This window comes from Chrysemys picta, chromosome 7 (assembly GCF_011386835.1).
Source record: "Chrysemys picta bellii isolate R12L10 chromosome 7, ASM1138683v2, whole genome shotgun sequence".
NCBI classification, from domain to species: domain Eukaryota; kingdom Metazoa; phylum Chordata; order Testudines; family Emydidae; genus Chrysemys; species Chrysemys picta.
This window is the reverse complement of record NC_088797.1, coordinates 1109683-1137053: the sequence shown is the minus strand read 5'-3', so window position 1 is coordinate 1137053 and position 27371 is coordinate 1109683. Positions and strand designations below refer to the sequence as shown.

The following is a 27371-nucleotide window of genomic DNA, read 5'->3' as shown; positions in this document are numbered from 1 at the left end:
CCAATTCTAACTCTCATCTCTATCTTTTTCCTTTTATGAATAAACCTTTAGATTCTAGATTCTAAAGGATTGGCAACAGCGTGATTTGTGGATAAGATCTGATTTGTATATTGACCTGGGTCTGGGGCTTGGTCCTTTGGGATCAGGAGAACCTTTTTCTTTTACTGGGGTATTGGTTTTCATAACCATTTGTCCCCATAACGGGTGGCACTGGTGGTAATACTGGGAAACTGGGGTGTCTAAGGAGATTGCTTGTGAGACTTGCGGTTAGCCAGGGGGTGAGACCGAAGTCCTCCTAGTCTGGCTGGTTTGGTTTGCCTTGGAGGTGGAAAAACCCCAGCCTTGGGCTGTAACTGCCCTGTTTGAGCAATTTGTCCTGAGTTGGCACTCTCAGTTGGGTTCCACCAGAACCGCATTGTCACAAGAGGGTACGGCCAGGAAGCAGGGGAGGGGAAGGAAGGGGGTACAGCCAGGAAGCGGGGGAGGGGAAGGAAGGGGGTACAGCCAGGAAGCGGGGGAGGGCCGGGAGAGCAGCATTGAGCTGTAGGCCCAGGAGGACAAAGGCTGTGCAGGGCTATGCCCCTTGTGCCCCCAGCCCGGCACCTCCCTGCAGGGGGCTGAGCTGCCCCACGGCCCTGGGGGTCCGCAGTGCAGCTGGGCAGATTGCCAGGTGTTGGCACAGCCACGCCCACCACTGGTGCCGCCCCAGGGCAGAGGAGCCGGGCAGATGGGGGCCCGGGCCGGAGGAGCCGGGCAGACAGGGGGCCCCAGGGCCAAGGAACCGGGCAGACAGGGGGCCCCAGGGCCGAGGAGCTGGGCAGACAGGGGGCCCCAGGGCCGAGGAGCTGGGCAGACAGGGGGCCCCAGGGTTGAGGAGCCGGGCAGACGGGGGTTGGGGAGCGGCTTGGCCCAGCTCCGGGCAGGGAGAGGCTGGCACTCCAGACCCCAGAGCGGTGCTGCCGGCGGGTGCCTGAGGCCAGCGGGGGGCACTCACCTGTGTAGCCGGGGTTGCAGTTGCAGATCACCTGGCGGGAGCGGCTGTCCTGGCGGCAGGAGGCGGCGAAGTGGCGGGCGCTGCCGGGCCCGTCGGGGCAGGGGCAGGGCCGGCAGCGCTCCCCCGAGGCCAGTGTGGGGTTCCCGTAGTGGCCAGCTGCACATCTGTGGGGGAGGCAGTGAGATCCCGGGGGCAGCCCAGACAAGAGCACCAGGCCCCACAGCCCTGGGAACACCCGACTGCACCCCTTCCCCGAGGGGGGCCCGTGTGGCTTTGCCCCACCCTCCCTTCCTGCCGCTCAACAAGTCAGAGCCCTGGCCCCACGGAGCCAGCACCAGCCGGGGTATGAACCGTCCGTGTAACTCTGTGCCCAGCTGTGCCACAGCAGGGCGCGGGGCAGATTGACCCATGTCGCAGGGGAGTTTTACTGGGACTGGCTGCATGGGGGTGGGAGACACTCCGTGAGGGACGATTAGGGTTACCATATTTAAAAAATAAAAAAAAGAGGACACTCCACGGGCCCTGGCCCCGCCCCAACCCTTCCCCAAAGTCCCCGTCCTAACTCCCCCTCCTCCCTCCCAGCCACGCGGAAAGGGCTGCCCAAGCGCTACCGGCTTCACAGTTTGCCGGGCAGCCCCCAGACCCTGCGCCCCCGGCCGGCGCTTCCCCAGCACAGCTGGAGCCCGGGAGGGGAAGCGCCCAGCCGGGGGTGCAGGGTCTGGAGGCTGCCCGGCAAACCGTGAAGCTGGTAGCGCTTGGGCTTCGGGCAGCCCCTTGCCTCCAGACCCTGCGCCCCCAGCCGGGCACTTCCCCTCCCGGGCTCCGGTGGCTGCCCGAAGCCCGTAGCGCTCGGCTCTTAAGCAGAGCCGAAGAGTCGGGGAGGAGCAGAGCCGCCGCGGCCGGAGGCTCTGCTCCTCCCCTGACTCTTTGGCTCTGTTTAAGAGCCGGGCTGCCCGAGCGCTACCGGCTTTGGGCAGCCCCCATGCCTCTGGACCCTGCGCCGCCGGAGCAGAGCAGCTGGAGCCGGGGAGGGGAAGTGCCCGGCCGGTATTTTTCCCGGACATGTTCGGCTTTTTGGCAATTCCCCCCGGACGGGGGTTTGATTACCAAAAAGCCGGACACGTCCGGGAAAAACCGGACATATGGTAACCCTAGGGACGATACCTGAGCACGTAACGTGTGAACCCAGGTAGGGGGCTGGGGCAGGTGACACCTTCTACCCAGGAAACTGGACAAAGGCTGGAGGAGGAGCCGGATGGCGTGGCTGGAGGGGGTTTCAGTTTGGAGCTGGCTGGGAAATGGAGGGAGACCCAGGGCCGGGGTCTAGGCTCCCAGTCCCCCAAGATGGACCGGACTGAGGGGTCCTGTTCTCTGTACCTAAAAGCTCTGTTTTGGACTGTGTTCCTGTTGTCTAATAAACCTTCTGTGTTACCGGCTGGCTGAGAGTCCCGGTGAATCGCAGGAGGTGGGGGTGCAGGGCCCTGACTCCCCCATACTTCCTGACACCAGCCCCTTGGCACTGCCACCCATTGGGGGGGGAACTGATGTTCTCCCTGGTACCGTAGCCCCTGCCCCAGGAGAACCCGTCTGGCACCACAGCCCCCATCCTGGGAGAACCTGGCCAGCACTGTGGCCCCTGCCCCAGGAGAGCCCCTGGCACCGCGGCCCGTCACCTCTGGCATCTGTCGCCATCCGTGTGGTCGCGGCAGTGCAGGCAGCTGCCGGTCCGTGGGTCGCACTCCTCCGAGTGCCCATTGCACTGGCAGGGCTGGCAGTGGGGGAAGCCCCAGGAGCCAGGCTGGCAGCGGTCGCAGCGGGGCCCAAAGGCGCCCGGCCGGCAGGGGCACTGCCCACTGAAGCTGTCGCAGAAGCTGCTCAGGGCCCCGTCACTGTTGCACTGGCAGGCTGCAAGGGAGAGGCCATGAGAGGGGCTGGGCACTGCCCGGGCACTGCCCACCCAGCCTGGCCAGAGCCCCAGGGCACTCACTGGGGTACAGGGCAGGTGGGAGAGATGCCCCCAGTGCAGAATCCATCTCCTGGGAACCGGGGACCCTCACCCCAGAACAGAGTCCCCCAAACAGGTGTGAGGGGAAGGCCTAGGACCTGTCCTCTGGGGAAGCCTGTTGGGGGAGAGGCAGGGAGCCCTTGTCAGGGGAGGGGTGGTCATGGCGAGGCGCCCCCATTGGGGGAGGGGTGGACAGGGTGAGGGTGGGGAGCCCTGGGCTGGGGAGGGGTGGTCAGGGCGAGGGGGGGGGGGAACCCTCATCAGGGGAGGGGCGGGCAGGGCGGGGGTGGGGCGCCCTTGTTGGGGGAGGGGCAGGCGTCACTCACCTCGGCATCCGCTGGGCCCAAAGCCAAAGGTGCCCGGGGAGCAGTGGTGGCAGCGACGCCCCGTCACGCTGGCCTTGCACTGGCACTGCCCCCCGTTGGGCTCGCACTCAGCGCTCAGCGAGCCCTGGGGGTCGCACAGACAGGCTGGGGGCAGACAGACGAGCGCGTGACCCATGGGCAGAGGGACGGGGGCAGCTTCTGCACAGGCATCCCAGCCCAGGCACCGGGCACACCCCCCTCCCTGGAATACTCCGCCTGGAACCGGGGACCCCCCCAGAATACACTGCCTGGAACTGGGGACCCCCCAGAATACACCAGTGTGAGAAAGTGGGAATGTTCATAATGTTTTCTCTGACTACTGTGTGGGTGCCTCAGTTTCCCCTGTGCCTTTCTTAAGTATCTAGGTGGGGGGATCAGGGTGTGTGATTGTTGCAGAGCCCTAGAGGTCCCCTGTGATACTGTGTGGACAGAGAACGGCCGGCAACTCTGTCTCCTGGCAACTAATGGCCTGGGCCCCGCCCCTGCAAAGGTGCCAAGTGAAGGTGCTGGAGAACAAAGAGATCAGGTGATGACCTGGCCTGGGAAAGGAAAAAAGCCCAGAGGCAGAAGGGCTGGAGAGTTTTCAGTTTGGAGCTGGCTGGGGATGGGGAGTGAGGGCAGACGGGGGTGTCTGGCTCACTGCCCCCAAAATGGACCCGGCTGAGGGGTCCCGTTCTCTGTACCTACAAGCTCTGTTTTAGACCATGTTCCTGTCATCTAATAAACCTCTGTGTTACTGGCTGGTTGAGAGTCACGTCTGACTGCGGAGTTGGGGGGCAGGACCCTCTGGCTTCCCCAGGACCCCGCCTGGGCGGACTCGCTGTGGGAAGCGCACGGTGGGGCAGGGGAGGCTGGGTGCTCTAGGGTCAGACCCAGGAAGGTGAAGCCATGTGAGCTTCTTGCCCTGGGGACAGTCTGCTCCGAGAGAGACTTCACCAGAGCCCTGCCCGGCTTCGTAGGGAGCAGCTCCAGCATCGCCCGGGGACTCCGTGACAACCACCCAGACCCGGAGACCCCCCCAGAATACATTGCCCGTAACCGGGGACCCTCCAGAATACAGTGTCTGGAACTGGGGACCCCCCTCGATATAGACCACCTGAAAACCCCACCCCCCACCCTAGAACCAGGGCAGCAGACAGCAAGCATCTTTCCCATCCTGGGACTGGCTGGCGCTGCCCGGGGAGCGCATGGCAGACGGGGCACTCACGCAGCGCCCCCCCGTGGATGATGGCTGACATGCTGGTGAGCAGGCTGGTGCACACGTCACTGGTGGGCGCCTTGCCCACAGCCCAGGCGTGCTGATCACAGCGGTACCGCTCGAAGGCCTCCCTGCGCGCCATGGCGCCTGCGTCGCCCGCGATGAACATCTCCATGGAGGAATAGCGCGGCACCAGCACCAGCTGGAGGGAAGAGAGGTCAGCCAGCGCTGGGGCACACAGCCGGGCCTGGCCTGGCCCTCCCTCGGCGCGGCCCTGTCCTACCGGCACACAGCCAGGCCTGGCACGGCCCTGTCCCCCGCCCCCCTGCACGGCCCTGTCCTACCGGCACACAGCCAGGCCTGGCACGGCCCTGTCCCCCGCCCCCATGCACGGCCCTGTCCTACCGGCACGGCCCTGTCCCCCGCTCCCCTGCACGGCCCTGTCCTACCGGCACACAGCCAGGCCTGGCACGGCCCTGTCCCCCGCTCCCCTGCACGGCCCTGTCCTACCGGCACACAGCCGGGCCTGGTGTGGGCCATTTCCCCTCCCTCCAGCGCAGCCCCGCACCCTCCCCATCACCCACAGCCGCTGTGGCCCCATCCAGCCTGGCCCCCCCCCAGCTCCGCGGGCTCACCGAGTCGAGCAGGACGCTGGCACCGGGCACCGCCTGGCGGGATGTGTAGCGGGTGAGCTCCAGGCGCAGGGTGTAGCGGACGCCGCGCTCCAGGCAGACGGGCTGGGGCAGGAGCACGTACCTGCGGGAATGGGAGCCACGGCTCAGCTGGCCTCAGCATAGCCCCGGGATGGGGGCACCCCCCACTCCAGCACCCCCCAGGCTAATTCCTCCCCCGTGCCTGGCCCCAGCACCAGGGACAACCCCAACCCCACCCCCTCCTCCCCCGGGCACCCCGCCCACCCGCTCACCTGGCCCTGGGCGGCAGCGCCGTGGCCAGCCGGTCGTCAGCAGGGATGGTGTTCCCACAGGGGCTGCCGGTGGGGATGGGCCCGGGGCGCAGCACCCACAGCTTCACCTCCTCCCACGGCTCCGGGAGCTGAGAGCCGGGAGAGGCCAGTCAGAGCGGGCAGGGGGTATGGGCCTCGGGCCGGAGGGAGGAGCCGGGGGGAGGCAGGGCTGGGCCAGGGCTGCAGGCAGGAACCCACAGGTGGCGGGGGGGCAGTGGCCCAGGGCAGGAGCCTGAGGGGGGGGCAGTGGCCCGGGGCCGCAGGCGGGAGCCCAAGCGGCAGGGGGGGGGGGGGAGTGGCCCGGGGCCGCAGGCGAGAGCCCGAGAGGGAGGGGGCAGTGGCCCGGGGCCGCAGGCGGGAGCCCGAGGGCGGGGGGGCAGTGGCCCGGGGCCGCAGGCGGGAGCCCGAGAGGGAGGGGGCAGTGGCCCGGGGCCGCAGGCGGGAGCCCGAGGGTGGGGGGAGCAGTGGCCCGGGGCCGCAGGCGGGAGCAGTGGCCCGGGGCCGCAGGCGGGAGCAGTGGCCCGGGGCCGCAGGCGGGAGCAGTGGCCCGGGGCCGCAGGCGGGAGCAGTGGCCCGGGGCCGCAGGCGGGAGCAGTGGCCCGGGGCCGCAGGCGGGAGCAGTGGCCCGGGGCCGCAGGCGGGAGCAGTGGCCCGGGGCCGCAGGCGGGAGCAGTGGCCCGGGGCCGCAGGCGGGAGCTGGGGGGCGCTGGCCCGGGGCTAACCTGGGGCTCGTAGCGGATCACCACATCATACTCCATGGAGGCGGGCACGTCGCTGATCAGGAACTCCACGGCTCCGCCCTCTGGCACGTGGGCAAACCCTGCCCCCGTCCACGTGGCTGGCCGGTCCGTGGGCTGCGCCCGCTCCACCACCACACCCTACGCGAAGGAGCCGTCAGGAAAGGCCCCTCCTCTCGCCAGTCTCCAGGGGGCCCCGCCTGGCCCCGCTCTCCCCAAGGGCTGCTGAGCGGGCACAGCCGGGGGCAGGGCTGGGCCCCAGGCCGGCCTGGGAGCTGGGCTCAGAGGCAGCCGGGGTCCCAGTCCCACGGCTCCCAGGGCTCTGGATCCCTGGCCCAGATGTTGCGGGTGCTGCTGGGGGCTCGCCCCCACCCCCAGCCCAGGTTTCCCCAGGGGGCCCTCCCCGGGCAGGCTGTGACGGAGCAGGGAGCAGGGCAGATTTGACCTGGGAATGTTGCAGGGGGGTTGCAGTGGGGATGTGGGACTTCCCTTGAAGGAAGCTACCTGAGCTGTAACCTGAGCCAGGAACGGGGGTGGGGAGAATTAACACCTTCTGCCCGGGAGACTGAACAAAGGAGAGGAGCAGCGGGAGGAGTTTGGAGTTAGTTTCGGTTGGGGCTGGGTGGTGCAACGCAGGGAACCCCAAGCTGGGGTCTAAGCTCCCTGAACCTCCCAGAGGGACCTAATTGAGGGGGTCTGGTCGTACCGACACGCTCTGCTTGAGACTGTGTTCCTGTCCTTAAATAAACCTTCTGCTTTACTGGCTGGTTGAGAGTCGCAGTGAATCTCGGGAAGAGGGGTGCAGGGCCCTAACTCCCCCACAATCCGCAACACAGGCCCAGCCCCACCCCGTGCGCTGGCGGCAGAAGGCCGGGGCTCGCCCCCTCACCTGGCGCAGCCGGGCCTCCTCCGCCTCGTAGGTGCAGTGGTCCAGGCGGGAGAGGTAGAAGCCGGGCTCCACCTGGCTGCAGGTCCGGCCCACCATGTGGCTGCGGCAGTGGCACTGCCCCGTCTCGGCGGCGCACCTGGCAGCAGAGCGGCGTCAGAGCGGGAGCGCCGAGCCCCGCTGCCCACAGATGAGGGTGTGACCCCCACCGCCCCCCAGCCCGGCCCTGCCCCGCCCGTGAGCAGCTCCCCAGCCCCACGGGTTCATGCCCGGGGTGAGGCCGTGGGCCCCAGGCCCAGCACCCACTCACTGGTTGTTGTGGGCACCTCCCACGTCGCAGTCACACGAGCGGCAGCCGAGCAGGTCGTGGCTGAGAGCCCAGTGCTCGGGCTGGGGACAGAGACTGCGTTAGTGACCGGTCCGCCCGACCCACCCGCCTGACCCCTACTCAGCTGGGCCCCACCCGACTCCTGCCCGGCCCCGCCCCACCCGCCAGGCCCCACCCAGCCTGACCCCTGCCCGGCCCCGCCCCACCCACCAGGCCCCACCCAGCCTGACCCCTGCCCGGCCCCGCCCACCTGACCCGCCCAACCCGTCAGACCCCGCCCAGCCTGACCCCTGCCCGGCCCCGCCCCACCCACCAGGCCCTACCCAGCCTGACCCCTGCCCGGCCCCACCCCACTGGCCAAGCCCCGCCCAGCCTGACCTGCCCAACCCCAGCCCGGCCCCACCCCACCCACCAGGCCCCGCCCAGGCCGACCCCTACTCAGCCCGGCCCGACCCACCTAACCCCGGCTCGGCCCAGCCCAACCCACCAGGCCCCGCCCAACCCGACCCACCTGACCCCACCCAGTCAGCCTAGGCCCTGCCCCCTGGTGTGACGGAATACTGTGGGTGTGCCTCAGTTTCCCCTATCTGTTACTCAAGTGTTTAGGGGGTGGGTTAAGGGTGTATAAGCCCCAGGAAGGGGGTCCAGTGGGGCAGCCCTCAGGCACCCCCGGCCTGTGACACACCCTTGGGAGCTGAGGCAGCAGCCGTGGAGCGGCGTTGCCCGTAAGGCCGGCACTCACCAGGCACTGGTCACAGCTTCGGCCGGTCACCAAGCGCTTGCAGAAGCAGTTGCCGCTGACGGGGTCGCACTGGGTCCCATCCGACACTGTCCCCTGGGGGTGGCACTGGCAGCCTGACATGGAGAGCGGGTGAGAGGGTGGCACTGGGCAGCACCACCCCACAGCCCTCACCCCCCCTGCCCCCACAGCACCCCCTGATGCGAGCCCCCCCAGCCAGCGACCTGCCCTGTCCCCCCAGTGCCCCCTGCTGGGAGCCCCCCCAGCCAGCCCCCTGTCCTGCCCCCCCAGTGCCCCCTGCTGGGAGCCCCCCCAGCCAGCGCCCTGCCCCACCCCCACAGCGCCCCCTGCTGGGAGCTCGGCCCCCCAGCCAGCCCCATGTCCTGCCCCCCAGACCCCTGCTGGGAGCTCCCCCCAGAGGCCTCCCCCCACCCAGCTCCCCCGAGCGCCCCCTGTTGGCAGAGGCAGGAATGGCAGCTGGCCATGTGCCCGGAGATACCCACGCTGGCAGCCCTGGGGGTTGTCCCCGCTGAGCCCGAAGAACCCCGGCTGGCACTGGTCGCAGCGTGGGCCCCGCGTGTGCTCCTTGCAGCGGCACTGCCCGGCCAGGAGCCCCAGCGCCGGGTCGTCGTGGGCATCGCAGATCCCACCGTCCAGGGCGCCAACTGGGTCACAGTCACAGGCTGCGGAACCCCAAACGGACAGAGTCAGACGGGCCCAGCACCCCAGGCCCTGCCCTCCCCCACGGGAAAGGCCTCCCTGCCCCCCTACCCGAGACAGGACTCAGTTCTCCACCCACGGCCCCGGGGCCCCTCACCTCGGCAGGCCCCGGGGTCCCGCAGGTCCCGGCTGGGGTCCCTGTAGTAGAAGGGTTTGCAGAGCTGGCAGCTGCGGCCCATGGTGTTGTGCTGACAGTCGTCACAGACGCCCCCGCTGGTGTTGCCCGTGGCCAGGTACACGGCCATGTCGAAGTGGCACCGGCGCGAGTGCTGGTTACAGTTACACCCTACGAGACACCGGTGCCGTCCGGTAACCCCAGCCACGCCGTCCGGCCCCCAGCCACGCCGTCCAGACCCCAGCCATGCCGTCCAGACCCCAGCCATGCCGTCCAGACCCCAGCCATGCCGTCTGGCCCCCAGCCACGCCATCCAGACCCCAGCCACGCCATCCAGACCCCAGCCACGCCATCCAGACCCCAGCCACGCCGTCCAGACCCCGGCCACGCCGCCCAGCCCCCGGCCACGCCGCCCAGCCCCCAGCCTGGCCCCCAACCACGCTGTCCAGACCCCAGCCATGCCGCCTGGTGCCCGGCCATGCCGCCCATCCCCTGGCCACGCCGCCCGGCCCCCGGCCACGCCGCCCAGCCCCCAGCCTGGCCCCCAACCACACTGTCCAGACCCCAGCCACGCCTCCCATCCCCCGGCCACGCCTCCCGCCCCCAGCCACGCCGCCTGGTGCCCAGCCACGCCTCCCATCCCCCGGCCATGCTGCCCATCCCCCAGCCACACCGCCTGGCCCCCGGCCATGCTGCCCATCCCCTGGCCCAGCCCCCAGCCCTGCCACCTGGCCCCAGCCACACTGTCCAGCCCCCGGCCATGCCCCCACAAGCCCAGCCCCCAACCATGCCGCCCGGCCCCCAGCCCTCAACCATGCCTCCTGGCATCCAGCCCCTAGCCCTGCCCCCAGCCCTGCCACGCTGCCCCCAGCCACACTGTCCAGCCCCCAGCCCAGCCCCCCCGCCCCCCCCGGCACTCACTCTTGCAGGCATTGGTGCTGCGCCCCTCGGCCGGGCGCCAGGGTAGGTCATTGTAGAAGCTGTCGCACTTCTCGCAGTTCAGGCCCTGCGTGTTGTGTTTGCAGGCACACCTGCCATGCACCTGCCGAGGGGGCGGGGCGTGAGAGCCGTGCCACGGCCCTGCTAGCCCCAAGCTCCGCCCAGCCCGGGCCCAGAGCACGCAGCGCTGTCCCTGCTGCCCCAGCCACACTCCCAGGGGAGCATGGCCTCCAGCCCCGTTCAGTTCTCACACTCCGCTCTGCACACAGGGGGCCACACCGCGCCGGGGCACGCCCTGCCAGCTGCGAAGGGGACCGAGACCCACTGCCACCACGGGCCAAGCCAGCCCACGCCCGTCAGCAAGGGGCTCGGATCGGGGCGTTCCCAGCGTGGGGGAAGGTCGCGAGGATGGGCAGCGCAGCCCCTACCATGCCCTCCACGTTGGCCCGGGCGCCGGGGGCGGGCGCGCACTCGGAGGCGTGGCCGTAGCAGAAGCAGCTCCCGCGCAGCACCAGCTCGTAGAGGGCGTAGTAATACTTCTCCTGGATCTCCCGCCGCGAGTCCAGCAGGTTGTCGCCCAGCGTGTGCAGCCGGGTCAGGTTCACCCGCAGGTTGGTGACGCGCAGCAGATCTGGGGGCAGACATCACGCACTGCCGGGTGGGGGGGACCCAGCCCATCTCCTAGGGGGCGGCCAGGGAAGCCCGGTGTGGGGAGGGACCCCAGGAGCCCAGGGCGCAAAGCAGCAGCAGCCGCAATTACCCCGAACAGAGCAGAGCAGCACAGGTCCAGGGGCTGGATCCGTCTGCCCCTCCCCAGGACCTCCCGCACTCCCAGGATCCCCCCACCCCACCCCAGGACCCCTTGTACCTCCCCGGGAACCTCCCAGGAACCCCTCCGCCCCCCCCAGGCCAGGCCCGTGGTGCTCTGAGATCTGGGCCGGGATCTCCCAGCGTCGTCCCGCTGGGGCAGACCCGTGACGTGAGCTGGACTCACCCTGGATGGCCGGGCTGTAGGGGTCTCGGATGGGGATGGCTGGGTCCAGGACTCGGTAGATGACCTGAAACACGAGAAAGGCCCCTCAGTCCCAGTGCCGGCCGCGGGACAGTCCAGGGGCCCTCGGCGGGGGTGGGGCGCAGGCCTGTCGTGCTCATTTCACGGGCCCCACGGGGCCCGAGGGTGCTGCCCGGCGTTGCCAGCGGCACACCAGGAACGGGCTGGCCCAGCCCCTGGCTTGGCTTGGGCCCCGGACCAGACGCACCCCGGGGGAGCAGGCCCAGCCCAGCATGGCCCCTCGCCCATTAGCTGGGAGGTTTGGAAGGAAAAGCTCCCAGGTTTGAGCGTCTCCCCCTGGGAGAAGGGACGTGGTTGGGGCTGAGCCGTCCCCCAAAGCGCCCAGGAGGGGATGGGGAGACCGGGCTGGCAAGGAGAAAATGCAGCTTTTGGTTCGGCTACTGACTTCCCGGGCCAGCGGGGAAACAGGCCCAGCCGGCCGAGCAGCCGAGCGCAGCCTCAAACGGCCCAGCGCCAGGCGCTCCGAGCCCGGCTTCCACCCGCCTCTCCCCGGGCCCCCAGGGAGCCTCTGGTTACACAGAAGGTGGGTGAAGAAAAACACATAGGGTGGGCGGGTGGGGCCAGGTTTCCTTTCCCCTTGTTGTTTGGGATCGAGCTGGAGCCGGTGGAGGTGACGTCCTCTGGCTTCCTCCTTTGTCTGGTCAGGACGGCCCTCGGGACTGGGACTGGGATTGGGATCGGGTCGGCCCTCGGGACCGGGACGGCGAAGGCCCAGTGACGTTACGGCGAAGCTGGGATCCCAGGACATGGAGGGGATGAAGCTGACTCCAGGAGCCAGGTTTTCCCCCAGCATCTCTCTTGGAGGACCCCAGAGGAGAGCTGGGGGAACAGTCCAGCCCCATTTCCCACCCCTGATTGGGACTCACTGATTTCCCGCCCCTCCTCTTCTCGTTCCCATGCGAGAGCTCAGCAGGACTGACCCCCAGTGCCTCTGCCCAGTCACTCTCGGGGAAACGTCCACGCCCCGCGCAGGATCTCAAAGGCTCGCGGTCAGCGCAGCATTCGCCCAACCCCCGGACACGGGCCATGGCCAGGCGGGGCCACGTCCAAGGCCCCCCACTCACCTCCCCCTCGCTGGATGGCTCGATGTCCGAGTAGCGGGACTCGCAGATGACATCGTCCACCCTGCGCAGGGGCGCGGGGGCAGCGCTGGGGAAGGCCGAGGCGCAGTCATAGGCGAAGTAGCGATAAACCTGCCAGGTGCGGCCGAAATCCGCCGAGCGCTCGACCAGCATGGCCGCCGGGCGGAAGGTCTAGTGGGAGAGACATGGGGGAGCTGGGTGCCCTGCAGCATGGCACTGGCGGGGCGTCGGGGAGGGGGTGAGCCCACAGGGTGTCGGGAGAGGGGTGTGTGCCCCCAGCATGGCACGGGCGGGGTGTCAGGGGAGGGGGGTGAGCCCCCAGGGTGTTGGGGGAGGGTTGTGTGCCTCCAGCATGGCGCAGGCGGGGTGTCAGGGGAGGGAAGTGATGTCACGGAGTATTGGGGGACTCAGGGCCCTGCACCCCCGGCTTCCTGCGATTCACCATGACTCTCAGCCAGCCAGTAAAGCAGAAGGTTTATTTGGATGACAGGAATACAGTCCAAGACAGGTCTTGCAGGCACAGACAACAGGACCCCCTCAGTTAAGTCCAGCTTGGGGTCCCAGGGCATCCCAGCCCGCCCCCCTTCGGGGGGGGGGTCAGAGCCATCTCTGTCTCCCAGCCATCTCTCCAGCCGGCTTCCAGCACACTGCCTTCAGCGACCCCTCCCACAGCCTTTGTTCAGTTTCCCGGGCTAAGGAGTCACCTGGCCTTCAACCCCTTCCTGGGTTCTCATGTTACACTCCCAGGAATGCGCCCCCGGGCCGATCCCATCCTCCAATGCAGACTATCCCAGCACACTCCCCTGTCAGCATCCACAGACCACAGTGAGAACAGGCCCAGTTCGTCACATCTCTCCCCCCTTCGAGACCGAACTGAGCAGGGTCACTGTAGCCAGTGACCCGGGGAAGTTCGAACCTACCCCCGTTCCCATGGATGCCCCCGCATCCCTCTCATTCCTTGGTGAGAATTACACCAAGCCCCTCCAGTTTCACGCCCCCCCTTAGGTTGGGGTGCTTGATGGCACTCGCAGTTCGCATGTGGGAAGGTTTATGCGGCCTGTGCCCTTTTCCCACCCCCATACCTCTGGGGCTCCAACTGGGCTGTGGTCTTCTCCCAGCGCTCCAGTCTGGAGGTCTGTGCTTTGGGCTCTCTTGGTTCAGAGCTGCCCTTTTTACCTTGGCCACCCTCCGGAAAGGCTCCTCTATGCTGGGCAAGGGTCCTAAAGCTGTTTTCCCCTTGTCCCAGGCCTTCCTCCCCCTCTGACAGGGGTCACAGGATCCGCAGTACTGTCGGACAGTAACAAAGACCCCAGGCCAGTAAAAGCTCCGTAGCAGCCTCTGCTGGGTACGCCAGGTTCCCTGGTGCCCTGAGAGGGGAATGTCATGGGCCTGGTACAGCAGCTGGCGGCGATACTTCTGGGGTACCACCAGCTGCCTCCTGATCCCCCCTGACTCCATTTTCCCTGGGGGAGCCCATTCTCGGTACAGGAACCCCTTCTCCCACAGGAACCTTTTCCGGCCACCTCGTCCCATGGTCTGTACCGCATTGAGGTCGGCCAGGTCCCTTATCTTCCGCAAGGAGGGATCTCTCTGTAACTCGGCCTGGAACTCAGCAGCTGGGACAGGGATGGCCACCTGCTCTTTCTCGCCCGCTGGGTCCGAAGCTGCAGCCTCCCTGAGCCGTGTCCCTGGGCGTTCCCTCCCCACCAGGTTAGGGTCCTGCGCCTCAGGCAAGGCACCCCCCTCAAGGCCAGGGCGCAGTGCCCCTCGCCGGCTCTGACTGCGGGTCACAACTAAGGCGGTCTGGGGGCTGCTTGGCCAGTCCTCTAGGTCCCCCCCCATCAACACCTCAGTGGGCAAATGGTGGTGCACTCCCACGTCCTTGGGGCCCTCCTTGGCCCCCCATTTCAGGTGTACCCTCGCTACGGGAACCTTGAATGGGGTCCCGCCCACCCCGGTCAGGGTCAGGAAGGTGTTGGGCACCACCCGATCTGGGGCCACCACCTCGGGCCGGGCCAGTGTCACCTCTGCGCCCGTGTCCCAGTATCCATAAACTTTCTTCCCATCCACCTCCAGGGGAACAAGGCACTCGCTCCGCAGGGACAGCCCCGCGCCAACCCTGTAAACGGAGAACTTTGAATCCGGAGCATCTGGCCCCCCAGAGAAGCTGGCCTGGGGCCCTTCTCTTTCTTGAGCAGTTGATAAGCTGCCAGCCCCTCTTGCGTGAGAAGCCTGCCCCTCGTCCGTCTGGGCCTCTACCAAGTTAACCCGGTGCGGGTTCGGTCTGCTCAGTCTGTCCTTGAGCTTGGGGCACTGGGCCCGAACGTGGCCTCTTCGGCCGCAGTAATAGCAGCTCAGGTCCCGTGGGTCCCCTCGAGCCGGTCGGTTGTCCCTGATGCTGGGCATTTCCCGGGGGAGGGGATTCCCAATATTCCCCCTTTGGGAGGTCCCAGGGTGACTCTCTCTCTGCATCGCGGCGGGCCTGTTCCTTTGGGGCTCCTCCCTGCCACCCCCTGACCGGCTCTTTACAAACTCATCAGCCAGCTGCCCGGCGTGTCGCGGGTTCTCTGGCTTTCTGTCCACCAACCACAGCCTCAGGTCGGATGGGCACCGCTCATACAGTTGCTCCAGTACCAGCAGTTTAATCAGGTCCTCCTTCGTCTGGGCCCCACCAGCCCACTTGCTGGCGTATCTTTCCATGCGGGCGGCTAGTTGCAGATATGAGATCTCAGGGGTTTTATCCTGACTCCGGAACCTTTCCCGGTACATCTCAGGAGTCAGCCCAAACTCTCGTAGCAGGGCCTTTTTGAATAGTTCGTAGTCCCCTTTCTCTGCCTCTCCCAGTTGGCGGTACAATGCCACGGATTTGGGGTCCAGTAAGGGGGTAAGGACCCGGAGTCTGTCCGCGGGATCAACCCGGTGCAGCTCGCAGGCCGTCTCAAAGGCCTCCAGGAAGTCATCCATGTCCTCCCCCTCCTTGTATGGGGCCATGATGCACTTATCAAAGCTCCGTGCAGTCCTGGGTCCCCCCTCACTCACCGCAGCCGGGGGTTCGCTGCCCTTCAATCTCGCCAGTTCCAGGTCATGCTGACGCTGTCTCTCATTCTCCTCCCGTTCATGCTGTCTCTGTCTCTCTTCACGCTGATGCTGTCTCTCTTTCTCCTCCCGTTCATGCTGACGCTGTCTCTCTTCATGCTGTCTCTGTTGTTCACGATCCTCCAGCTCCCTCAGTTTTAGCTCTTTCTCCCATTCCAGCCAATTCCGCTCCCCGGATGCCGAACGTTGCCGGGAGGATCCTCTGCTGGCCGGCGGGCTTCGCCGGGGGGACCCCCTGCTGGCCGGGGGGGTCACGGCGCCTTCGGTATTTGCTGGGCTCCTCCCCACCCTTCCCCTAGGCATAGGAAGGAGGGGTCTCGGGAAGCCCTCAGCAGCGGGCTGACCACTCCCAGCTGGGACAGACACTGGTGCCTGCGCTGCATTTGCCAGGCTGCTTCCCTGAGACACAGGGATCAGTTCATTCGCGCGATCTTCCGCCTCCAGCTGGGCAATGAGCTGTTCTTTGGTGAGCCTCCCAATGCGCAGCCGCCTCTGCTTGCACAGCTCCACCAGGTCGCTCTTAAGCCGCTTGGCATACATCTTCCTGCTGGCCACTCACCGGCCTGTGTGCTCACAGCTCCCCACAGTTCCCAGGGGGACCCCTAGTGTGCCAGCCCTTCTCAAGGTCACCGCCTCTCTGCCAGGGTCAAGCTGCAGACTCCTCCGCCCCTGGGACCACTCGCTGCGATCCCCCCGGGGGACCCTGTTACTGCAAAAGTCCTTCTCGCTGGTCACACACTCCCAGGGGTAATAACCGTCTCTCTCCCACTCTTCAGCGTGCCTGGTCCCCGTCAATCCCCCTTCGTTTTACTGCTCCCCAGTCACTTACTGCAGGAAGCACCGTCCACGGGGTGCAGTAGATCCCACCGCTGCCACCAGTTGTCACGGAGTATTGGGGGACTCAGGGCCCTGCACCCCCGGCTTCCTGCGATTCACCATGACTCTCAGCCAGCCAGTAAAGCAGAAGGTTTATTTGGATGACAGGAATACAGTCCAAGACAGGTCTTGCAGGCACAGACAACAGGACCCCCTCAGTTAAGTCCAGCTTGGGGTCCCAGGGCATCCCAGCCCGCCCCCCTTCGGGGGGGGGGTCAGAGCCATCTCTGTCTCCCAGCCATCTCTCCAGCCGGCTTCCAGCACACTGCCTTCAGCGACCCCTCCCACAGCCTTTGTTCAGTTTCCCGGGCTAAGGAGTCACCTGGCCTTCAACCCCTTCCTGGGTTCTCATGTTACACTCCCAGGAATGCGCCCCCGGGCCGATCCCATCCTCCAATGCAGACTATCCCAGCACACTCCCCTGTCAGCATCCACAGACCACAGTGAGAACAGGCCCAGTTCGTCACAAGTGAGCCCCCAGGGTGTCAGGGGAGGGCAGTGAGCCCCCAGCATGGCGAGGGAAGTGAGCCCCCAGGGTGTCAGGGGAGGGCAGTGAGCCCCCAGCATGGCGAGGGCGGGGTGTCAGGGGAGGGGGGTGAGCCCCCAGGGTGTTGGGGGAGGGTTGTGTGCCTCCAGCATGGCGCAGGCGGGGTATCAGGGGAGGGGAGTGAGCCCCCAGGGTGTCGGGAGAGGGGTGTGTGCCCCCAGCATGGCGCGGGCGGGGTGTCAGGGGAGGGGGGTGAGCCCCCAGGGTGTTGGGAGAGGGCAGTGAGCCCCCAGCATGGCACGGGCGGGGCGTCGGGGAGGGGGTGAGCCCACAGGGTGTCGGGAGAGGGGTGTGTGCCCCCAGCATGGCGCAGGTGGGGTGTCAGGGGAGGGGGGTGAGCTCCTAGGGTGTCAGGGGAGGGCAGTGAGCCCCCAGCATGGCACGGGCGGGGCGTCGGGGAGGGGGTGAGCCCACAGGGTGTTGGGGGAAGGTTGTGTGCCTCCAGCATGGTGCAGGCGGGGTGTCAGGGGAGGGCAGTGAGCCCCCAGCATGGCGAGGGCGAGGTGGGGCATGGGGACATGCGAAGGGACAGGGCGGGGAGCTCCCAGGAGGATGGCATGTCCCCCATGTCCCGGGGAGGATGGGTCTGGGCGAGGGGCCCCATGCCCGCAGGAGGGTGTCCTGGCCCCGCAGGACGCCCCAGGCTCGCCCCAGACAGGGACCCACCTTGAAGGTCATGATGAGGTGGGTGAAGTGGAACTCGGCCTCCAGGTCCAGGCGGATGGTGACGTGCTCCACGCCTGCAGAGACGGGGCTGTGAGCTCTGTGGGGTCGGGCCCCGGGGTGTCCTCGGGGGCATCTGTCCCAGGCACTGGGGCTGCTGTGGGGCCGGGGCAAGGGCCCCTCGGATCCTGGTCGCTGCCAAGGACTTGGCCGCCTCCGCCTGGCAGGGGGCCCGGCGGCAAAGAGCCAGGCCAGAGTGGGTCCGGCCAGTGAGTCAGCACTTCCCTGCGTGGGAGGGAAGGGAAGGACAGGGCCCCAGGGACCCCCAGACCCACACGGCCGCTGCAGCCGGCCCCATGGCCCCCATGCTGGCAGCCGGCCCCTCTCCTGGCTAGGGGAACATGGGCCATATGGAGTCGGAGCCTGGCCTGTCTCTGCGGTGGGGGGACCCCATGGCCCAGCCCCGCGAGGGGCTGGATGGGGATGGCTTGGCCCAGGGGGGCAGAGCGGGTCAGGGCTCCTGAGGGAGCGGGCAGAGCCCAGCCCCACATACACGGGCCAGGCAGTCTAGGAAATGGGGCTCTCTGCAAGGGAGCTGGGGGCCACGTCGGGTGACAGGGCAGGGCCTGGGGGCAGGGCTGAGGGGCAGAGGGGCTGAGCCAAGCAGGGGGGGGGGCACTGAGCCAGTGGCGGGGCTGAGTCAGAGTGGGGTGGCCTGGGGGACAGGGCTGGGGGGGCAGGGGGCTGAGCCGGGGGGGGGGTCTGGGGGATGGTCTGGGGGGCTGAGCCGGGGTGGGGCTGGGGGATGGGGATGGGGGGCCGGGGGGCTGAGCCAGGGGGACCTGGGGGATGGGGTTGGGTGGCTGAGCCGGGGGGGGGGCTGGGGCGGGGCTGGGGGCAGGGGGACTGAGCCGGGAGGGCTGTGGGGCTGAGCCGGGGGGCTGAGCCAGGGGGGCTGGGGGCAGGGTGGGGCTCACCGTTCTCCGACTGCCACCAGGCCTTCCTGCGGTGGGGGATGAAGGAGGGGACGGCGTTCTCGATGCGGTGGCTGACGGGGTTGGTCAGGGGGGAGTAGGGCCGGCGTGAGTCACACACAAAGCACTTCTTCTCCTCCTGCAACAGAGCCGCTTAGCGTGCCCCCCACCGCCTGGCACCTGCCCCACTGCCTGCCCCAGTACCTCCCGCCCCACAGTGCCCCCCACCCCACAGTGCCCTGCGCCGCTTCCCCCTCCCCAATGCCTGCCCTAGGCCCCCGCCCCAGCGCCCCCCGCCGCCTGGCACCCGCCACCTCCCCCACCCCACTGCCTGCCCCAGCGCCCCCCGCCACCTGGCACCCGCCACCTCCCCCACCCCACTGCCTGCCCTAGGCCCCCCGCCCCAGCGCCCCCTGCCGCCTGGCACCTGCCGCCTCTCCCACCCCACTACTTGCCCCAGCATCCCCCACCCTGCAGTGCCCCCCACCCCACAGCACCCCCGCCCCACCTGCAGGTGGCTGACGATGCAGTAGGGCTGGGGTCCCTGCAGCCCGCATGTGGAGGAGGCTTTCAGCCGCTCCGCTCGGCCCACAAGCAGGTCCCCGGTGACTGGGTGGCAGCTGCCCATGGAACAGCCATGCGGGGGCTCGGGGTACTGGCACAGGCCCCCCCCCAGCACTGTGGAGAGAGGTCAGAGCTGAGAGGGGAGCAGCTCTTGGTTGCCCCAGCAGGGAAGTGCGGGGTCTGCACCCCACCCCGGGCGAGGGAGCTGGGGGTCCGTGCCCTGTCCTGGGGCAGTGGGGCACCTCCCTGCCAGCCACGGAGGACAGTGGGTCCATGCTGCTTCGCCTTCCTGGGGAGCCCAGGACTCCCAGCTGCCTTTGCTTGGGGACGGGGGGGAGGGCGGTGCCCCAGCATGGGACAGGGGCTGCCCTGGTGGGGAGTATGCATGGGGCGGAGGGGGGCTGCCCTGGCACTGTGGGGGTACAGGCACTGATGGGCACCGGGACCGCGCTGCTTCTCTTTGTTCTGCCATCACCCAGGAACTGGGGCTCCCTGGCGCAGAGCAGGGCCGGGGCCGGGGCGGGCGGTCACACAGACGGGGGTGGGGGCTGTGCCGAGGGTCTGGCTCCTGGCTGCTCTGAGCCCCCCCTTGGCCACCTGCCCCTGCCCCTCAGGCAGGGCCAGGAATGGAACAGGCCGAGCCCCTTCCGCTGGCCGGGGCGGAAACAGCTGCCAGCTAGAAATAGCCGGGCCCTCGCCCAGCCGGGCAGGCAGCCAGGGGTGGGGTCTTTGGGGGTGGGGGCTAGCAAGGCCCTGAGTCTGCGTCCCGGGGTCCCAGGGCCCCGACCGCACTGCCCCAAGCAGGGTGCCGGCTGCCCAGCCAGGAAGAGGGACCAGGACAGGAGGTTGCCGGGCCAGGAACCCAGGAGTCCGGGCTCCCTCCTCCCCAACCTGCGACGCTACTGCTCATGGGGAGGGCTGCAGAGGAGCTTGGCCCTCCGGGCCCCAGCACACTCCCTGCCCTCCGGCTGGGGGGCTGCTCACCCTGCCCCCCCACCCCCAGGGCAGGCTGCGTTCTGGGCACCCAGCCAGCTCCGGCCAGCCCCCTCCCCCGCCCCATCCCCTACCACTGAGCTTCAAAGACAGATGAGAACCGGCTGCCCTGGGGTGTGGCCTCGCCACCGCCCCCCAGCACGGGCACAGCATGCACCCCTCCCCCCAGGTCATGGCAAGGGGGCAGCACAGAGCCAGCCCGGCAGGGTTCTGATACTTTATCGAACTCAGGGGCCAAACTGGGGGCGAGGGGTGGCTGGCAGCTGGCACTGGGCACAGAGTAACAAGGGAGTGGTGGCCAGTGCCAGGCTCAGCTGGCAGAGGGGCAAGGCAGAGGGCACAGCTGGGATTGGACCCAGGAGTCCCGACTCAGGGAACGGGCCAAAGGCCTGCAGCTCCTCCCCGCCCCTCAGCTCCCTGGAGGGGATGGGGCCAGGCCCCGGGGGGACGGGCCAAAGATGAAGCACGAGCCCCAGGAGTGCCAGCGGGGAATGACCCGGCGCGACCCCCACCTGGTAGCCCCACCGCAGCCCCCACTGCCCCCTGTCTGGGCGGTGCCCCATGCGGGTGCACAGGGGGGAGGGCATGTGTCATCTGCACAGGGGCCGCCGGGACCGGGGGCCCACAGGACCTGGGGGAATGGGGGGATGGGCAACTGAGGGGCAGGGGCCAGGGGAGGAGCTGCCCTGCCCCAGATGTTCCAGGAACCCCCCCACCCTCTAGCCAACCTACAGCTTTCCTACCCCCACCCCCCAGGAGACAGCGCATCTGGGGCGGGGCGGGACCAGGCTGCACATCTGGGCGGGGCGGGGCCAGGCTGGGCATCACTCAAGGCCCCTTGGCTCCCAGTGCCCGCCCCCCCCCCCCGGGACTCACCCGCCAGCAGCCAGACCCACAGCCTCATCGGGGCAGCCTCGGGTCCCCTCGTCCTTCGCCGCAGGCTCCTCTTCACCCTGCGGGAGAAGCCGGTGAGCGGGGCCGGCCCGGGCCGGATCGGATCCCGCTTCCCCCGGGGACGCGCCCACCCGGCCCCGCTCACCTGCCCGGCCCGGCTCGGCTCGGCCCCGCTCTGCCCGGCCCGAAGTTGGCGAAGTTGGCGAGCGGCCGGAGGGAAAGTGCGGGGCGGATTCGCCGCTGGGATCCGGGGCCGCGGCCAGGGGAGGAGCCGGCCGGGGACTCCCGGGGGCGGCGCCTCGTAGGGGGGCCAAAGGGAAAACGGGACCCCCGGCTGCTCCCCCCCTCGGCCCGTTCCCGGCCCCGGGGCTTCAGAAAGGGCCTGTCCCGGCACGTGCCAAGGGGCCCCGTGCGGCCCGGCAGCGGCGTGTCCCTGTGCCCGGGTTGCCCGGGGCAGCGGGCCGGCGGGCGGGGGGCGCAGAGGGGCCGCTGGCAGGGACAGTTCCCCTGCAAGCAGCCGCCGGCCCCGCCCGGGGAGCCCAGGCCAGGTGCTGGAACTGGGGGTGCAGCACCGCTGGCCTGGCGCGTTTCCATCCTATCGGGGTTTGCAGTTTGGTTCCCCGGCTCAGCCCCGTACACATCGCTCCAGCGACCCTGGTCAGCAGGCGCAGCCCAGGGGACCTGCTGGGCACAGACGCGGGGAGCCGGCGGGCGCAGGCCCAGGGGAGCTGCCGGGCACAGACGCGGGGAGCCGGCGGGCGCAGCCCAGGGGATCTGGCGGGCACAGACATGGGGAACTGGCGGGCACAGGCCCAGGGGAGCTGCCGGGCACAGATGCGGGGAACCGGCGGGCACGGCCCCAGGGAGCCGACGGGCGCATGCCCAGGGTAGCCGGCGGGCACGGCCCCAGGGAGCTGCCAGGCACAGATGCGGGCAGCCGGCAGATGCAGGCCCAGGGGAGCTGTCGGGCACAGACGTGGGGAGCCAGTGGGCGCGGCCCAGGGGAGCTGCCGGGCACAGACGTGGGAGCCGGTGGGCGCGGCCCAGGGGAGCTGCCGGGCACAGACGTGGGGAGCCAGTGGGCGCGGCCCAGGGGAACTGCCGGGCGCGGCCCAGGGGAGCCGGTGGGCGCGGCCCAGGGGAGCCGGCGGGCACAGACGTGGGAGCCGGTGGGCGCGGCCCAGGGGAGCTGCCGAGCACAGACGTGGGGAGCCAGTGGGCGCGGCCCAGGGGAACTGCCGGGCGCAGATGCGGGGAGCCGGTGGGCGCGGCCCAGGGGAGCCGGCGGGCACAGACGTGGGAGCCGGTGGGCGCGGCCCAGGGGAGCTGCCGGACACAGACGTGGGGAGCCAGTGGGCGCGGCCCAGGGGAACTGCCAGGCACAGACATGGGAGCCGGTGGGCGCGGCCCAGGGGAGCCGGCGGGCACAGACGTGGGAGCCAGTGGGCGCGGGCCCAGGGGAGCTGCCGGGCACAGACGTGGGGAGTTGGTGGGCGCGGGCCCAGGGGAGCTGCTGGGCACAGACGTGGGGAACTGGTGGGCGCAGGTCCTGGGCCTCAGCTCCTGTCCAGGCGGCTCCGGCTTTTCCCCCGCGCTGGCAGGGCCGGGCTGGAATGCACGTCCGGCGGGGGGTGGGGGCTGCAGGACAGACGCTGGCAGCCAAGGCCGGATTTCAGTCAAGGGTAGCTGGGCCAAATCCCGCCCCCACCCCACCCGCTACAGCCCAGCTGCTGGGTTTGGGAAGCTGCTTCCTCAGGCCCCCCTCCCCAGTGAGCCTGTCTCTGCGCCCAGCCAGGGGTCCCTGTAGAACCAGCCCCAGTGCCCTGCCACAGAGCCAGCTGCAGCCCCGCAGTGGGCAAAGGGTCCCTGTAGAACCAGCCCCACCCCAGAGGCAGTCGCCTCAGTGCCGAACGAGGGGGTTTGGTGAACTAATGTGGCACTGATCGCTCGGTTCAGCCTCACCTCTGGGCCCCTAGCTACACCGTGGCCCCCGCCGGCTTCACACTGTCCCCCGCCCCGTGCCAGGGGGCTGGTGCTGCCCTGGCTGGCTGCAGCATATGTGGGGCGGGGGCGGGGGTTGGATATTCTCATTACAAAGAGCAGCAGCGAAGTGGATCCCAGCCGTGCCGGCCGCTGTTGTCCTTGGGGGTCAGTGTTAACCCCCGTGGTGCTGGAGGGGGCTGCCCTGGGCTATTGGCTCAGACTGGCAGCAGGCCCAGGCAGGCCGTGTGGCACCGGCCGCGCTTGGGCAATGGCCGCTGGGTCTGGGCCCCAGTAAATATCCCTGCTCGGAGCTGCTCCATGCACGGGCCCTGCTCAGCACCGATTCGGGGCCCTGGCCGGCCTGTGACCCCTCCCTGGAAGGGGGGAGCATGGTGGCACCCCGCAGCGATGCAGCTCACGCTGCCTGCAGGGATGTGGGGACTCTGCAGGCTGCCCTTGGTGGGCACAGCTTGGGCAGCTCAGTCCTTGGGCAAGGCAGCCTGACCCCCATGCCAGGCCCGGCCCTGCCCACCCCGCTCACGCCGGCCCAAGCAGGGCCAAGCCCTCGCGCTGGAAGCAGATGGCCCAGCCCAGAGCTCCCTGGTTCCCCCTCAGGAATGGACAAGCTCCTGGGCTTTGGACCCTGCTCCTGCGTGGGCCCGGGGCTGCCCTGGCACTCCCCAAGCAGTGATTGCCCCAGTCCTGGGCCAGCCTCTGGCCCTGCCACCAGCCAGGCTGCCCCACGGCACCTGCCTCCCTTGGGCGACTCGGACTCCCCCCAGGCTGGAGGGGCTCGGAGCGGCCTGGGGAGGAAATGTGCTGGGGCAAAGGGGGGGCTCGGGCTGCCCCTGGACAGGGTGGGGGCAGGGTGTTCCAAGAGCCGGTTCCACCCCAAAGGGACCGTTCAGTCATTGAGCCCGACCCCCACCTAGTCCAGGGCGGAGCCCCGTGTCCAGCTCACAAGGGCTGCTAGCTCTCGGCCAGCCCCTCGGGGTACAAACCTCTGGCTGGGGGAGCCGGCCCGGGGACAGATCCGCTCCCTGACTGCGTCTGCCCTGAGCTCCTTGCACCCCCTGCTGGCCACTGCTCCCTGGGGGCGCTGACGGACCGGGACAAGGAACCGTTCCCCGGACCTGCTGCCCGGCCCAGTCCCGCTTGCCCAGGCCTCGGCTCCCCACAAAGTGCTGTCCCAAGCCCCTGCTGCGTTCTCACCCTCTCCTGGGTGCATGGGCCCCAGATCTGGCTCGTGCCAGGGCAGGCTGGCTGGGTTTGGGACGGGGCCCGCGGGTGAAGGGGACACACCAGTGTCCGCATTGGCCTGTGACGAAGTGGGGTTTTATTCCTCTGGTTATGTTGCATGTGAGTCTTACTGTCCTATACCAATACGGTGTGTGCCTCAGTTTCCCTGTGTGCTGCACCATACTGCGGGGGTGGGAACTGGGTGTACGATTTTTGCTGAGGCCCTTAGGGCAGGTGAGGCTGCCCAACTGTTTGCACCTGTGTAACCTGAGACCCAGGAGGGGGGATGTGACCAGGTGAGACCTTTGGCCCTGAAGCGAGACAAAGAGAAGGGGGAGGGGCAACAGGGGGTGTCGGAGGTGGGGTGGCTGGAGGCTGGCAGTCTGCGTGGGGGGACTGGCAGGGGGGGAGGCCAGGCCGCCTGGCTCAGGATTCCCAAGATGGACTTGGCTGAAAGTCACTGATTTCTGTGCTAACAAGCTCTGCCCTACACTGTGATCCGGTGGGCTAATAAACCTTCTGTTTTACACTGGCTGAGAGTCACGGCTGACTGCGGAGTTGGGGGGCAGGACCTCTGGCTGCCCCAGGACCCTGCCTGGATGGACTCACTGTGGGAAGCGCACGGTGGGGCAGGGGAGGCTGGGTGCTCAGAGCTCAGACCCAGGAAGGTGAAGCCGTGTGAGCTTCTTGCCCTGGGGACAGTCTGCTCCGAGAGAGACTTCCCCAGCGTCCTGCCCAGCTGCGTAGAGAGCAGCTCCAGCATCGCCCGGGGACTCAGTGAAAATTGGTGGCAGAGGTGGGATAAAATTGCACCCCGTGGCCAGAGCATCCTGCAGTAAGTGGCTGGGGAGCAGTAGAACGAAGGGGGATTAGCAGGCGGGCTGAAGGCTCCTAGAGGTGCGGTTCCAGGAGGCGGAGGAGCCTACGGCTTGACCCTGAGAGAGAGTGGACCCCTGCGAAGGGCTGTCACCCTGAAGCGGTTCCTCCCAGGGACCGTGGGGGGCGGAGAGCACAGGCTGTGAGTCCATGACCACGTGGGGACAGCGTGGAGACGGCCTGTAACCATCTCCTTAAGAAGGACGCCGTAGAGCTGTGCAGAGAGGGCTGCGCATTGGAAAGCTCACTAAGGCACAGCTGATTGTCGAGTTGGAAGAGGAGGATCGCTCTAAGGAGACCGTTCCTCACCCAGCTGGGGCCACGAGGGGCTGAGAGCAGCCAGGCAGCCCCAGGACCCACCTATCCGACCAGCAGGGGATCTTTTATGAATGGAGATCTCCTAGAACTGGAAGAGACCTTGAAAGGTCCTTGAGTCCAGCCCCCTGCCTTCACTAGCAGGACCAAGTACTGATTTTGTCCCAGATCCCTAAGTGGCCCCCTCAAGGATTGAACTCACAACCCTGGGTTTAGCAGGCCAATGCTCAAACCACTGAGCTCTCCCTCCCCGCATCTTCCCGACCGAGTTCCCCATCGGTGGAGCTGAGACGGTTGGAGTTGGAAATGGAGCTGAAACTGAGGGCGCTGGAGGACAGTGAGAAGGAACGGCAGGACCGGGAGAGTCAGAGGCAGCATGAACTGGCGACGGCGGAGCTGAGAAGCAGAGAGACCCCTTCCGTGGTGAGTAGGGATGGGCCCAGGGGGGCTAAGCCCACAGGGACCACCGATATCAAAGTGCTGCCTCTGTTTAAGGAAGGGGATGATATAGGCGCCTTCCTCACTGCCTTTGAGAAGGCTGCAATGTGCACCAGGTTGACCCTGCAGACAGGCTTCGGCATCTCACCCCCTTACTGGGTCCCAAGACCACAGGGATGTTCATCCAGATGGATGGGATGGAAGCAGGGGACTATGAACTGTTCACACTGGCCCTGCTGCGCAGGTTTGAGCTGACCCCCGAGGTGTACAGGAAACGGTTCCGGGGTGTGCAGAAGACCCAGGGGATGACCTATCTGGAACTGGCCATGCTGATGGGGTGAGTGAATGGGGCCGGGGCCCAGACCAAGGAGGATGTGATTGAACTGGTGGGGCTGGAGCGACTATATGAACTCTGCCCCCCTGAGCTGAGGACGTGGCTGGTGGACAAGAGGCCGAAGGACCTGCGCCGGGCGGGGCGTCTGGCTGACGAGTTTGTAGCCAGCAGGTCGGGATATGGAGTCCCAGGGGGACAGGCCCACGTCAGTGCAAAAGGGGGTCACCCAGGGGCTCCCCTGAAGGGAGTCTCGGATAAATCCCTCCCGAGAGGCACAGCCAGTACCGGAGCCGACCGACCGGCCCCAGGGGACCAACGGGACCTGAGGTGTAATTACTGTGGGCAGGGGGCCGCAGATGGGCCCGGTGCCAAAAGCTCAGGGACTGGATGAGCAAACCGACCCCTCACAGGGTTACCTGGGCAGGGGCCCAGCCGAAGGAGGGGCTGGCAGTTTAGCAATGGCCCAAGAGGGAGGAGTCTCCCAGGCCAGCTCCTGGGGCGGTGGGATGCTTGGGATTCAAAGGTCTCAGTCTACCGGGTGGGCGTGGGGCAGCCACTGAGGACTGAGTGCCTCGTTCCCCTGGAGGTGGATAAGAAGCAGGTCACAGGGTCCTGGGATACGGGCACGGAGGTGACGCTGGCCCAGCCCGAGGTGGTGGCCCCAGACCGGGTGGTGCCCAACACCTACCTGACCCTGACGGGCATGTGCAGACCCCCATTTAAGGTACCCGTGGCGAGGATACATCTGAAATGGGGGGTGAAGGAAGGGCCCAAGACGTGGGGGTGGATCATCAGTTGCCAAGGTGCTGTTGGGGGGATGACCTGGCAGATTGGCCGGGCAGCCTCCAGAGCGCCCTAGTCATCACCCATAGCCAGAGCCAGTGAAGGGCTCTGCCCTGACACTGGGGGCGGTGCCCTGCCAGGGGTGCAGGTCTCTACCCCAGCGGGAAAGGAGCCACTGGGGACAGGACTTGGTGGGGCTGCGGCCTTGGGCCCAGCCACTGAGAGGGAGCAGGTCCACACCCCTTCCCCAGACCGAGCTGCGGAAGGATCCCTCCCTAGAGAAGCTGAGGGAACTTGCTGGCCACAGCGTGATGACTCCCCTGGGGGAAGGCTGCTGGGAGAGAGTCCTGCGGGAGAAGGAGTTCCTCTACCGGGAATGGGCTCCCCAAGGGGAAGTGGAACCGTGGGGGATCAGGAGGCAGCTGGTGGTCCCCCAGAAGTATCATCCCAGGCTACTGTACCTGGCCCACAATGTCCCTCTCTCGGGACACCAGAGAATCCAGCGCACCAGACAGAGGCTGCTACGGAACTTTTACTGGTCCGGGGTCGCGGATGCTGTCCAGCAATACTGCAGGTCCTGCGACCCCTGCCAGAGGGTGGGGAAGGCCCAGGACAAGGGGAAAGCAGCTTTGAAGCCCCTGCCCATCATAGA

At 68.0% G+C, this 27371-nt stretch overlaps 1 protein-coding gene across 1 annotated transcript in view; it reads right to left on the bottom strand.

Annotated features, from left to right (window-relative positions):
• The window catches only part of LAMB2 (laminin subunit beta 2), a 38829-nt gene extending 17469 nt beyond the window's left edge, over nt 1-21360 (bottom strand). Inside the window, exons 1-21 of the mRNA XM_065552780.1 lie at nt 20897-21360; nt 20734-20810; nt 18809-18978; nt 18304-18439; nt 17330-17403; nt 12127-12315; nt 10985-11048; nt 10419-10621; nt 9973-10093; nt 9034-9222; nt 8720-8899; nt 8220-8332; nt 7460-7539; nt 7153-7288; nt 6249-6404; nt 5488-5615; nt 5198-5318; nt 4572-4764; nt 3326-3469; nt 2668-2899; nt 995-1158 (exon numbers count right to left, since the gene is read on the bottom strand). Of these exons, the coding sequence (XP_065408852.1) occupies nt 995-1158; nt 2668-2899; nt 3326-3469; nt 4572-4764; nt 5198-5318; nt 5488-5615; nt 6249-6404; nt 7153-7288; nt 7460-7539; nt 8220-8332; nt 8720-8899; nt 9034-9222; nt 9973-10093; nt 10419-10621; nt 10985-11048; nt 12127-12315; nt 17330-17403; nt 18304-18439; nt 18809-18978; nt 20734-20810; nt 20897-21345 (3319 nt within the window). The 5' untranslated portion in view covers nt 21346-21360. The remainder of the gene's footprint in view (nt 1-994; nt 1159-2667; nt 2900-3325; nt 3470-4571; nt 4765-5197; nt 5319-5487; nt 5616-6248; nt 6405-7152; nt 7289-7459; nt 7540-8219; nt 8333-8719; nt 8900-9033; nt 9223-9972; nt 10094-10418; nt 10622-10984; nt 11049-12126; nt 12316-17329; nt 17404-18303; nt 18440-18808; nt 18979-20733; nt 20811-20896) is intronic.
• Between the last annotated feature and the right edge of the window lie 6011 nt (nt 21361-27371).